Source organism: Mustela erminea, chromosome 1, assembly GCF_009829155.1.
Source record: "Mustela erminea isolate mMusErm1 chromosome 1, mMusErm1.Pri, whole genome shotgun sequence".
NCBI lineage: Eukaryota > Metazoa > Chordata > Mammalia > Carnivora > Mustelidae > Mustela > Mustela erminea.
Genome location: NC_045614.1, coordinates 6,948,690 through 6,962,656, shown reverse-complemented (window position 1 = coordinate 6,962,656; position 13,967 = coordinate 6,948,690). Strand labels below are relative to the sequence as shown.

General features: G+C 41.6%; 1 protein-coding gene across 1 annotated transcript; it reads left to right on the top strand.

The window, feature by feature from the left end:
- Positions 1-8,887: 8,887 nt before the first annotated feature.
- On the top strand, positions 8,888-9,805 carry LOC116601041 (olfactory receptor 7D4-like). Its single transcript, XM_032361629.1, has one exon. The coding sequence runs from the start codon at positions 8,927-8,929 to the stop codon at positions 9,803-9,805; it is 879 nt and encodes a 292-aa protein (XP_032217520.1). The 5' UTR covers positions 8,888-8,926.
- Positions 9,806-13,967: the final 4,162 nt, after the last annotated feature.

The following is a 13,967-nucleotide window of genomic DNA, read 5'->3' as shown; positions in this document are numbered from 1 at the left end:
TCTGTGGTGGTTATACTTGCATACTGCCAACAAGATTGAGCTCTGGAACAATTCCGGCACCCCAGAAATATACACTACTCCCCAAGATCATCATTATTCCGACATCCATCACCAGAGATATGCTTTGTCCATTTTGGGCCTTTATATAAATGAGATCATGCTGGAAAAACATTTTAAAAAAATGATTCAAGGACACCTGGGTAGCTCAGTGGGTTAAGCATCTGCCTTCAGCTCAGGCGGTGGTGATCCCAGAGTCCTGGGATGAGTCCTGCATTGGGCTCCCTGCTCTGTGGGGAACCTGCACTCCTCTCCCTGCCTCTGCTTCTCTCTCTTGGCCTCTCATGAATAAATAAATAAAATCTTTAAAAAAAGACTTGACTAAAGATGTTTCTCAATCCTTAGATTTGTAAAGAAACTGGAGATGAAGTGATATGTTCCTTAAGGGAGGCTGTGTACCCTGGAGGCCACACCCAAGAGGAGAGGAATATTTTAGGGAGAAAACATCCCAGTAGGGACTGAGGAGTGGGGCTGGAAGACTTGCATGTATGTCCGGGGGTTGGGGGAATCCGGGGCTGGCGGAAGTTGTACAGATCCTACATGTGGCTCCAACTCTGCTCTCAGGGTATAGACATGGCAGTAATTCACTTCCCTGCCCCTTGAGAGGGTGTGGGGAGTCTCCAGAAACAATCAAAACAGCAATTTATTTAACGAGAAGGGAGGGAATTCAGCCCCAAAGAATCCTCCTGTGCCCTTCACCTCAGGGTCGCCTCTCCCTTGTCAGAAGGAAATGCCCTTGGGCCAAGCCAGGTGTCATTCTGGCCCTGGGCCCCCATGCTTAGTGGTCCCTGCTTCTCTGCCCTTATTTGTCTTCCATTGGGAGAAGCTAATATAATAGAGCCCAAATCTTCAGCAGTACCATTGTGCTGCCCTAGCATTGCTCAGAAACTGCAGTGGCAAAGAGGTAAGACGAGGACCGAAGACTTCATTCGCATGCTTTCCTGGCACATAGGTAGAAATGCAGAGAGGAAAAGCCCACCCAAATCAAGAAAAAGTCCCTGGCTCTGGACAGGACTGTCAGAGCCCCACTGCACTTTATGTCCTCACCTCATCTCCAGCTCTGTTCTCCTTTCCCTGCCTCTTAGTTCTCGGTCTCCCCCTTGGTCTCTACCCATTTGAGCATCCCTCCCTTTTATTTTCTAGAGGGAACTTGACACATGTAGGAAGTGTCTCCCTTATGCCTAACACTGAGATAGGTACTGCATATAAGGAGGAAACTACAATGCTTTGCTTCCCTGAGAAGATGAAAGCCTCAGGATCAAACCCATGCAGACACTGTAACAGCTTGCCCCACATGTGGCCGGTGTCTAGAAGGTACAGAGGAGGTGCAAAGAGAGAGTGGTCAGCACTGCCTGGGTTGCGTCAATGAAGATTTCAGGATTTCAGGACAGAGCGTGGGAGGAGACATAGGACTTTCCCAGGTGAATAGGCAGGAAGAAATCTCCAAGGGAAGGTAAATGTAAAGGTCCAGAGCAACAAAATTGCATAAGATGTACCTAGAATCGTAAGAATTGTCGAGTAACTGATGTCAAAGCCTTAATTTCCGATAGATAAAAATGTGACTCTCATACAAATATATGGCGAGTATTTGTCAAAGACTTATTTATTAATGAGGGAACCAAGAACGTAAAACAAGTTTGCAGAGCATTTGAGGAACAGGGATTTATACAGGTAGGAAAGGAATAATGAAATGAGGTTTCCAAGTTGGATGCAGAAATACAGGAAAATAAAACTGTAGCTTTGGGAACACCTGGGTGACTCAGTTAAGCATCTGTCTTTGGCTTAGGTCATGATCTCAGGGTCCTGGGATCAAGCTCCGCATTGAGTTCACTGCTCAGCTCCTCTCTCTACTTCAGCCTCTCCCCCTGCTCATGTTCTTTCTCTCTCTCAAATGAATAAATAATTTTTTAAAAAGAGCTCATAAAAAGGGGATAGGGCATTGCCATAAAAATGATGTGAGGCCCTGGCACCTTGTTTAAATTCTTAAAAATTGGGGCACCTGGGTGGCTTAGTTCGTTAAGTGTCTGACTTTGACTCAGGTCATGATCTCAGGGTCCTGGGATCGGAGCCCCATATGGGGCTCCCTGGTCAGCAGGGAGTCTGTTTCTCCCTCTCCTTCTGCCTCTGCCACTGACTCATGTGCTCATGCTCTCTCTCATTCTCTCTCTCAAATAAATAAATAAAATCTTTAATTCTTTTTTTAAAAAGCCCTGTAGCTTTTGGCATTATCTTCTCTACAAGATAGAGATTCATTGTCCCACAGGGCAAGGAACAATAACCTTTAGGGTGATATTCTTAGCTGAACAGAAATATTTTGCATCTCTACTAGACAAAAATCACTTGAAGTTTATTAATCTCCTGTGTGTTAGCACTGATGTCACACAGTCCAGGTCTCAAGCAAATGAAGGGACGTTCCCTCAGAAAATGGGAGAATTAGGTGCGCTTGGGTGGCTCAGTGGGTTAAAGCCTCTGCCTTCAGCTCAGGTCATAATCTAAGGGTCCTGGGATGGAGCCCCGCATCCGGCTCTCTACTCAGCAGGGAGCCTGCTTCCCTCTCTCTGCCAGACTACTTGTGATATCTCTCTCTCTGTCAAATAAATAAATAAAATCTTTTTTTTTTAATGGGAGAATTAAGTTGGCCCATTCTGCAATACTTCAAGGTAGTGTTCAAAAGAAATGCAGCCATCCTTTTGAATAATTTAAAAGTTTTGGGTAATTTCCTCCTTAATACAAAGGATGGATCAGAAGACAGGAGGGGATTGGGGGAATCAGTGATGAGGCCAGAGCAAGAAGACAGGGGCCAAACCATGAAGGGAGTGGAGTTATGACCTTGCCCTGGAGGGATACTGAGCCACTGAGAGACTTTTATAAGATGTGAACAATGATGAGGTGGGAACCATGTTGACCTCTCCTGCATAATGGGCAACGAGGGTGCAAGTCCATGTGTGGCCCATATGAGAAGCTATAAGGACCTGAATTAAAGCCCCACTGGTGAGTGAAGGTGTTCAGTGAAAATTTTTGTTGCCATTTTGATACCAAAGACAGCCAGATTCTCCCAAAATTCTGATCTTCAGGATAAGTTTTGCATCACAGTCATCCTTACCCATTCCTGACTCCTCATGTCCTATCTCCTGGAAGGTCTCCCATGCCCCTACTGGCAAAGTTCCTCTCATTTGTCTTCCTACTATCCATGGAGTCCCAAAGCAATCAAATTTGCATTTGCTATCTAGGCTAATTATATTCTTCCCACATCTGAAGAATCGGCCCTAAATCGAATCTTTCATTCTGCATGCCTGCCACATGCACACCCCACCACCACCACCACAACCGAGAGCACATACTCAGAATCAAAGCATGGATCTCCAGCACTTTGCCGGAGACATCAGCACGTCCACCTTCCATCACTGGCCCGCAGATGGTGAACATTACTCCCAGTTCACCATCAGACTCATTAATGTTGCATCCCAGTGGAGAGGTTTTAGTTCTGCAGGCTGTTACCTTTTAGTTGCAATCATCAGATACAATCCATACGCTTCTGTGATGGGAAATATTTGGTCAATTCTGGGTATATGTGTGTGTGAGGGTATTTCTGTCCAGGAGATGGACATTCAGACCCCTAGACAGAGCAAAGAAGATTGCCCTTTCTGATGTGGGTGGGCCTCATCAGAGCTACTGCAGGCCTGTAGAGATCAAAAAGGCCGAGTAAGAGAACATTCCGTCTGTCTGACTGCCTTCAGGCTGGCTTGCTCCCTTGCAAAACTCAAGTCTGCCAGGCTTTTCAGACCAGAAACCATGCCAGCAGCTCTGATTTTTCAGGCCTTCAGGCTCCACCTATAAATACCGGTCGCAAATCTGTTGGTTCTGTGTTTCTGGAGAATCCTTATTTTATAGCTTCTTCCCCTAGTTTCATCTCTGGATTTTTGTTTCTTTTACTCCTGCTTTCCCCTTTCTTCCCTCTTCCAAACTCCATTCCCTCTGTCCACCTGGCATAATGGCTCATGCTATCTTTTATTCAGGGATTACTGAGTTCCTGACCTGCCCAGGGGAAGAGGGAGAAGAAGGGGTTATGCTGAAATCTGCTCAAATATATGAATATATTTCTCCATAATTTTTTTTATAATCACAAAGTAATATATGCTCATTATGAAAATTAAGAAGACATAGAAAAGAGGGGAAAAAAAGAGAAAATAGGCACCTAGACTCTTACCTCTCAGGAAAAGCAAGGTGGACACTCTGGTGAGTTTCTTTCCATTTCAATTCACCTCTGGATGGCCCCTGTTCTGTGAACGTCTCTTTAGTCTTCTCATTTCATTCTGTTCTTTCTATGTTCCGCTCTACCATGGACATTTTGTTATGTTAGTTAAGGTTTCCTAACTGTACTGTTTAGGTTTTGAAAATATGCACTACTATAAACATTATGTCTGACAGCAATACTTCCAACAGTACACTCTAACTTGGCAACACCTGACAAATATTCTACTCCAACAGCAGAACTCCGATGCCAATATTCTAAATAATGTGATTGAACAGGGGACTCTACAGTGATTCTAGAGAACCATAAACAGCAATGCTATCAACAGTCTCATACCTAACTCTTTTTTTGGCCAATATAACCTTTATGTTCTTTCTTACTGCTTTTTTTTTTTTAATTTTGTAGTTCTTTTGTAGTTTTGAGTTTTTACTTAAATCCCCGCTAACGTACAGTGTAATAATAGCTTTCGATGTAGAATTTAGTCGTTCATCATTTACATATAACAATCAGTGTTCATCACCAGTGCCCTCAAGGCCCATTACCCATTTAGCCCATCCCCCAGCCTCCTCAGTTTGTTCTCTATAGTTAAGAGTCTGTTTCACGGTTTGCCTCTCTCTTTTCTTCCTCCCCATTTTCATCTGTTTTGTTTCTTAAATTCCACATAGGAGTGAAATCATACAGTATTTGTTTCTCTGACTTTTCACTTAGCCTAATATACTGTATCTCCATCCACGCTGTTGCAAATGGCAAGATTTCATTCTCTTTATGGCTGAATAATATCACAGTGTTTGTATACACCACATCTTTATCCATTCATCAGACAATGGACATTTGGGCTATTTCCATAGTTTGGCTCTTGTTGATAATGCTGCCATAATCATCAGGGGGCATGTGTCCCTTTGCATGAGTATTTTTGTATTCTTTGGGTAAATACCCTGTTTTGTAACTGCTGGGTCATAGGGTAGCTCTATTTTTAAATTTGTTTTCTTTTTTTCTCTTTTTTGAAAATTTTTTATTTTTTATAGACATAAAATATATTTTTATCCCCAGGGGTACAGGTCTGTGAATAACCAGATTTATATTTTTAAATTTTTGGGGAACATCCATAATGCTTTCTAGAGTGGCTGCCCCAGTTTGCATTCCCACCACCAGTAGTAGAGTGTCCCCTTTCTCCACATTCTCACCAACACCTGGTGTTTTCTGTGTTGTTGATTTTAGTCATTCTGACAGGTGTGAGGTGGTATCTCATTGCAGTTTTGACTTGTACTTCCCTGACGATGAATGACATTGAGCATCTTTTCATGTGTCTGTTGGCCATCTGGATGTCTTCTTTGGAAAAATATCTATTTATGTCTTCTGCCCATTTTTTAACTGTGTTGCTTTTTGGGTGTTGAGGGTAATAAGCTCATACTGTTTTTAAAAGTTTTCTAATATATTAAACTGTACTTTTATATTTCCTTATAATTTTTCCCTCTCTCAGACTTTAATTCGCTTTTTTTTTCTAACTTCATACCAGTGTATTTTTTTTTTATTGTGATTAACATACTATTAGTTATAGGGTACAATATATTGACTCAACAATTCTATGTATCACTCACCGCTCACCACAATAAGTATTATTCACCATCTGTCACCCTACAACATTATTACAATACTATTGTAATAATGTTTGTGATAATATGTATGTAACATTTCCTATGCTGTATTCTTCATCTCCTAGGTTTATTTATTCTATAACTGGAATTTAGTTCCTCATAATCTCCTTCATCTAGTTCACCCAACTTCCCCATTGCCTCTCTGACAACTACCAGTTTATTTTCTGTATTTAAGGGTCTCAGTTTTTGTTTATTTGCTTATTTGTTCTTTGTTTCTTTCTCTGTTCATTTGTTTTGTTTTTTAGATATTTTTTCTTACTTTCTAGAAGTGAAATCATATGATATTTTAATTTCTCTGACATATTTTTCTTAGCCTATTACCCTCCAGTTTCATCCATATTGTCATAAATGACATGGTCTCACAAATTGCTTTTTAATGCCATTTGGTATTATTATTTTTTTTGTGTGTGATGACTTAAAGTTTTTTTTCTAATTTTTAATTTTTAAAATTTCTTTTCAGTGTACCAGAATTCATTGTTTATGCACTACACCCAGTGCTCCATGCAATGCATGCCCTCCATAATATCCACCACCAGGCTCACCCAACTTCCCACCCCCTGCCCCTTCAAAACCCTCAGGTTGTTTTTCAGAGTCCATAGTCTCTCATGGTTCATCTCCCCCTCCGATTTCCCCCGACTCCTTTCTCCTCTCCATCAACCCATGTCCTCCATGTTATTTATTATGCTCCACAAATAAGTGAAACCAAATGATAATTGACTCTCTCTGCTTGACTTATTTTACTCAGCATAATCTCTTCCAGTCCTGTCCACATTGATACAAAAGTTGGGTATTCATCCTTTCTGATGGAGGCATAATACTCCATAGTGTATGTGGACCACATCTTCCTTATCCATTTGTCCGTTGAAGGGCATCTTGATTCTTTCCACAGTTTGGTGACCGTGGCCATTTGCTATGAACATTGGAGTACAGATGGCCCTTCTTTTCACTCCATCTGTATCTTTGGGGTAAATACCCAGTAGTGCAATTGCAGGGTCATAGGGTATTATTTTTTTTTTTAATATTTTATTTCTTTACCTGAGAGAGAAAACATGAGTGGGGTGAAGGTGAGGGGCAGAGGGAGATGCAGATTCCCCACTGAGCCCCGTTTCAGGGCTCGATCCTGGGACCCCAGGATCACAACCTGAGCTGAAGGTAGATGCCCCACCAACTGAGCTACCCAGGCACCCTATCATTTGGTATTACTGATAAAACCATAATTCATTGTATATACTTTAAACAACTGATCTAATTCTTTATAATCTTTCACTATGCTGCTTAGGAACTTTGTATACATTTTTTGGAATGTATATAAAATTGAAGACAACTGACTCTGAGTCTAGAAACTCCCTCCTGTCACAGCGACCTAATATCCAAACATAAACTAAGGCTTCTTACTTTTTTTTTTTTTTAAACAGGTGAAATAAAAGGTAGGGCCTGCATTCCCTTTATGTTCAGTTGAAAAACCTTCATGATAAATGGTGTCTCTACCTGGTTAGAGGATTTTATGATTATGAATTGTCTTTACTATACCCTGAAAATTTCTTCTGTTACTCACTCAACCAAAATATACAGAGAGCACCAGATACTGTGTTAAGGGATTGGGATATGAAATGAAAATGAAATAGAAAAGGCAGAGTTGTCCTAACCTAAAGAAATGGAAGTAACTATAATACAAACTTGCAGAGAATAATTAGAATGTATGGTTCAGGGGTGGGGAGGGTGTCTGATTTACTCTTTGGAATTGAAGCATATTGTGGTACCTTGATCATTATAATGGTGATAGAAGGACAAATTAGGACAGCAATGGAGGAGTTACTGTAATAATTAAAGAATTATCTAAAAAATCTTTGCACAGCATCCTTATCGGAACCAAACAGCACAGAGAATGTGCTCTTCCTAGATACCAGGCACACACTGGTTAGCGGCATGAGAACAAAAAATATTACTGAATTCTGCAAGTCTCAATGATCTCCTTCTTCTCTGTTTCCCTGGACTTAAAGAGACCACAGACACAAGGCAGGATGGAGATTCTCATGAGGCTAGTGGTCCTCGCATAGGAATTATACAGCAGAGGTGGGGCACCCATGCATGGGGGATGATGCAGAGGAGACCCCCACATGGTGTGGAACATTTATTTTTTTATTTTGTTTTGTTTTATTTTAATTTTTAAAAGATTTTACTTCTTTATTTGAGAGAGAGAGAATGAGCAGGTAAAGTGTCAGGCAGAGGGAGAAGCAGGCTGGGCTGAGCAGGGAGTCTACCCTCTGCCCTCGATGCAGGGCGCAATTCTAGGACCCTGAGATCATGACCTGAGCTGAAGGCAGATGCTTAACCAACTGAGCCACCCAGGAGCCCCTTATTTTATTTTTAAGCAAACTCCACACTCAATGTGGGACTCGAACTCATAACCCCAAGATCAAGTGACCCATGCTCTGCCAACTAAGCCTACTGGCTGCCCTGGGGCATTCATTTTAAAGAGGTGATCCTGGTAGTAGTGATAAAAACAGGAAGGGGAGGGTGTTACTGAAGAGATTTTGGTCAACTAAAGAAATCACAACCACAATTCTTATGTAAGACACAAGACCTCATGAGTTTGAAATATAATGGCACATTCTTTTGTCATTGTTTTAACATTGCCTCTTTCCAGGCAATTTCCACAAGTCATATAGAAGCTGGGAACCAAACAGTTGTTTTTTTGTTTGTTTTTTGTTTTTTGTTTTTAAAAATTTTATTTATTTATCAGAGAGAGAGAGGGGGAGAGAGCGAGCACAGGCAGACAGAATGGCAGGCAGAGGCAGAGGGAGAAGCAGGCTCCCTGCTGAGCAAGGAGTCCGATGCGGGACTTGATCCCAGGACGCTGGGATCATGACCTGAGCCGAAGGCAGCTGCTCAACCAACTGAGCCACCCAGGCGTCCCCAAACAGTTGTTTTGAAATTCATCCTTCTGGGACTTTCAGAAGATATGGACTTGCAGTCCCTCCTCTTTGGGTTGTTCCTATCCATGTTCCTGGTCACCGTGCTTGGGAACCTTCTCATCATCCTGGCCATCAACTCTGACTCCTGCCTCCACACGCCCATGTACTTCTTCCTCTCCAACCTGTCCCTCACTGACATAGGTTTCACTTCTACCACTGTCCTCAAGATGCTAGTGAACATCCAGACACAGAGCAATACCATCACATATAAAGGCTGTCTTACCCAGATGTATTTTTTCATGATTTTTGCTGGACTAGATAATTTGCTACTGACGGTGATGGCCTATGATCGGTTTGTGGCCATCTGTCATCCCCTGCGCTATACAGTCATTATGAACCCTTGCCTTTGTGGTCTCCTGCTTCTGCTTTCTTGGTTCATCTGCCTGACATATTCTTTGTTGCAAAGCTTAATGTTTTTGAGGGTGTCCTTCTGCAAAGAGATAGAAATCCCCCACTTCTTCTGTGAACATACTCAGACCCTCAAGCTTGCCTGCTCTGACACCCTTGCCAATGACATCCTGCTGTATTTTGTAACTGGCCTGCTGGGTGTCATTACCCTGACTGTGATCCTTTTTTCTTATTATAGAATTATTTCCTGCATAATGGACATTTCATCGGTGGCAGGGAAGTATAAAGCCTTTTCCACCTGTGGGTCTCATCTCTTGGTTGTCTCCTTGTTTTATGGGGTAGGCCTTGGAGTCTACCTCACTTCTGGAACAACTCACCCCTCCAGAAAGGGCTCAGTAGCCTCAGTGATGTTCACGGTGGTCACCCCCATGCTGAACCCCTTCATCTACAGTCTGAGGAACAGGGACATGAAAAGGGCTCTGAGGAGACTTTTCAGGAGAGGAGTTTACTCTCAGTGAGATAACTAAAGCTAAGGACAGACAACAGAGATCCAAAGTGCTGATAGCTGGTGTTCCTGAGTATGTAATCTGAAGACAAAACATAAATACTACTCATGATTTACTAGAAGAAAAACATCCCTAAACTGAAGACAAGCTTGAAGCAGCACACCAAAAGTCTTATTGTTCATGCAAGAAAAAGAATGGTCAACCAATAACTAAACTTCTCATGAAAATATGCTATTTCCAGGACACAGACTCCTGTAAGCAAGTATCAGGGGAGGAGAAGGTAAATTGAGGAGTGTTTTGGGGAGAAGGGGGGCAGGAGTGACAAGCATTTCACATTACTGATTCGACTTTATTCCTGTCAGTTATATTCTGGCTTTTAGCACCAGGAATGCTGGACCATGGGGTCTCCCTGGTCTCAGTGTGGAAACCGTTATCTATCTGGGCAGTCTCATACTGATCTCCCTCACTCCATAAAATTTTACATACTGAATCTTGCTTTTGTGGTGGCCATTGACCTATACATGGGATGTTAATAATAAGCTTCTTTAGGAAACTCATTGTGGTGTCTATTTTAAGGGAAAGAGAATCCTGGCCTTTGTTGATCCATGTAAGAAGCAATATACTTGCCATCTTCCTTGCCTGGTACACGCTTTGCCAAGTCTTCACGTGCCTGACTCCTTCTCACAATCAGGCTTCAAATCAAAACTGTCAACTCTTCAGAGGCATACGCTGACCACCAGCTTCCTACAAGTCCAAATGTCATGGCACTTGCCATATTTTGAAGGGCAGCATTCAATGACCAAGAGGAATCTGGGCTCAAATATGCCAACATTCACAGTGGTGTGATCTTACACAAGTCACATCTCTGTGCCTCTATGTCCTTAGCTGTAATAATGATGACAATACATTTCCTGAAGTGTTCTGGTGGGGACTAAATGTTACACTTAAGGGTGCTCAGAACAGTGTCTGGTATAAGCACTCAGTACGTGTCAGCCATCATGATCCATGAGGGACACCAAAGTCTTTACTGGCCATGAAAAGGTGCAGAGATTGTGAACACTCTTCTTCCCTTTAACCCTATTAACTACAATATCTCATACTGCCATGGAGCGAGGGGGACAGCACAGGGGAAGGATCTCCATTACCAGCAGGACAGGTTTGGAAAAACTGGCTAGAGAGGATTGAACAGGCTATGGTAAATTCCATGGAGCTGAGTGCCTCTCCAGAGCTAACTCAGGGCACCAATGGAGCCACATAGGAGAGGGGCCCTGTTCAAACCTGAGCCCTCTGAACAGCCCCAGGTGAACATGTTGGAGGTCAGATCTGCACAGACCAGGAGAGGACTTTCCTAAACCTACAGATTAAGGATAAGACCAGGAAATGGCCCCAAAGACTCCTGCCAACGGGAACTGAGAGGGCAAATCATCCTTTTTACTGGTTAAGCCAGACTGGGTAGAATGGGTAGATTCTTCTGAACTGAGAGCAAAAATTGTCTTACGTTGATCTGAGGACCGTTAAACCCTCTTGGTGATCACTAGATTTGGCCTCAGCAGATTCCAATGTCTGAACCCTAACCTTACCATTTAATAGGATATTTACTATCTCTAAGCAGCCTCAAATTCCTCATTTGTAAATAACTGTTGGGGTAATTACAGAAAGCTAGTGTTAATTGTCTTTTTTAAAATTTATTTTTATTTTTATTTTTTTAAATTTATTTTTTTTATTCTTCATAAAAAATTTATTGAATATATGCACCAAATTTTGTGATTATTAAGCTCTGACATAGAAACTGAAGCTCAACATTGCCAAGGATTTAGGAAAAGCTTTTTTACATAGTTACACAGATGGATTTTCATATGTTAAATACTTTAAGACATTTTAAATGTGCATGACATTTTCAACTGGATATCCAGTTAATGTAATTTTTTTTCATTTATTTATTTTCAGCATAACAGTATCATTATTTTTTCACCACACCCAGTGCTCCATGCAATCCGTGCCCTCTATAATACCCACCACCTGGTACCCCGACCTCCCACCCCCCGCCACTGCAAACACCTCAGATTGTTTTTCAGGGTCCATAGTCTCTCATGATTCACCTCCCCTTCCAATTTACCCCAACCCCCTTCTCTCTAACTCCCCATGACCTCCATGCTTTATGTTATGCTCCACAAATTAGTGAAACCATATGATAATTGACTCTCTCTGCTTGACTTATTTCACTCAGCATAATCTCTTCCAGTCCTGTCCATGTTGCTACAAAAGTTGGGTATTCGTCCTTTCTGATGGAGGCAAAATACTCCACAGTGTATATGGACCACATCTTCCTTATCCATTCATCCACTGAAGGGTATCTTGGTTCTTTCGACAGTTTGGTGACCGTGGCCATTGCGGCTATAAACATTGGGGTACAGATGGCCCTTCTTTTCACTCCATCTGTATCTTTGGGGTAAATACCCAGGAGTGCAATGGCAGGGTCATAGGGAAGTTCTATTTGTAATTTCTTGAGGAATCTCCACACAGTTCTCCAAAGAGGCTGCACCAACTTGCATTCCCACCAACAGTGTAAGAAGGTTCCCCTTTCTCCACATCCCCTCCAACATATGTTGTTTCCTGTCTTGCTAATTTTGGCCATTCTAACTGGTGTAAGGTGATATCTCAATGTAGTTTTAATTTGAATCTCCCTGATGGCTAATGATGATGAACATTTATTCATGTGTCTGATAGCCATTTGTATGTCTTTATTGGAGAAGTGTCTGTCCATATCTTCTGCCCATTTTTTGATATGCTTGTCTGTTTTGTGTGTGTTGAGTTTGAGGAGTTCATTATAAATCCTGGATATCAACCTTTTTTCTGTACTGTCATTTGCAAATATCTTCTCCCATTCCGTGGGTTGTCTCTTTGTTTTCTTGACTGTTTTCTTTGCTGTGCAGAAGCTTTTGATTTTGATGAATTTCCAAAAGTTCATGTTCGCTTTTGTTTCCTTTGCGTTTGGAGACATATCTTGAAAGAAGCTGCTGTGGGTGATACCGAAGAGATTACTGCCTATGTTCTCCGCTAGGATTCTGATGGATTCCTGCCTCACGTTGATGTCCTTTATCCATTTTGAGTTTATCTTTGTGTACAGTTTAAGAGAATGGTCGAGTTTCATTCTTCTACATATAGCTGTCCAGTTTTCCCAGCACCATTTATTGAAGAGACTGTTTTTTTTCCACTGGATATTTTTTCCTGATTTGTCGAAGATTATTTGCCTATAGATTTGAGGGTCCATATATGGGCTCTCTACTCCGTTCCACTGGTCTATGTGTCTGTTTTTATGCCAGTTCCTTGCTGTTTCGGTGATCACAGATTTGTAGTAAAGCTTGAAATCAGGTAACGTGATGCCCCCCATTTTATTTTTGTCTTTTAACATTTCCTTAGCGATTCAGGGTCTCTTCTGATTCCATACAAATTTTAGGATTATTTGCTCCAGCTCTTTGAAGAATACTGGTGGAATTTTGATAGGAATGGCATTAAAAGTATAGATTGCTCTAGGCACTATAGACATTTTAACAATGTTTATTCTTCCGATCCAAAAGCATGGAATGGTCTTCCATCTTTTTGTGTCTTCTTCAATTTCTTTCATGAGTGTTCTGTGGTTCCTTGAGTACATATCCTTTACCTCTTTGGTTAGGTTTATTCCCAGGTATCTTATGGTTCTTGGTGCTATAGTAAATGGAATCGATTCTCTAATTTCCCTTTCTGTATTTTCATTATTAGTGTATAAGAAAGCCATTGATTTCTGAACATTGACTTTGTATCCTACCACGTTGCTGAATTGCTGTATGAGTTCTAGTAGTTTGGGGGTAGAGTCTTTTGGGTTTTCCATATAAAGAATCATGTCATCTGCAAAGAGAGAGAGTTTGACTTCTTCATTACCAATTTGGATACCTTTTATTTCTCTCTGTTGTCTGATTGCTGTTGCTAGGACTTCTAATACTATGTTGAACAAGAGTGGTGAGAGTGGGCATTCTTGTCGTGTTCCTGATCTCAACGGGAAGGCTGCAAGCTTTTTCCCATTGAGGGTGATATTTGCTGTGGGTCTTTCATAGATAGATTTGATGAAGTTCAGGAATGTTCCCTCTATCCCTATACTTTGAAGCGTTTTAATCAGGAACGGATGCTGGATTTTGTC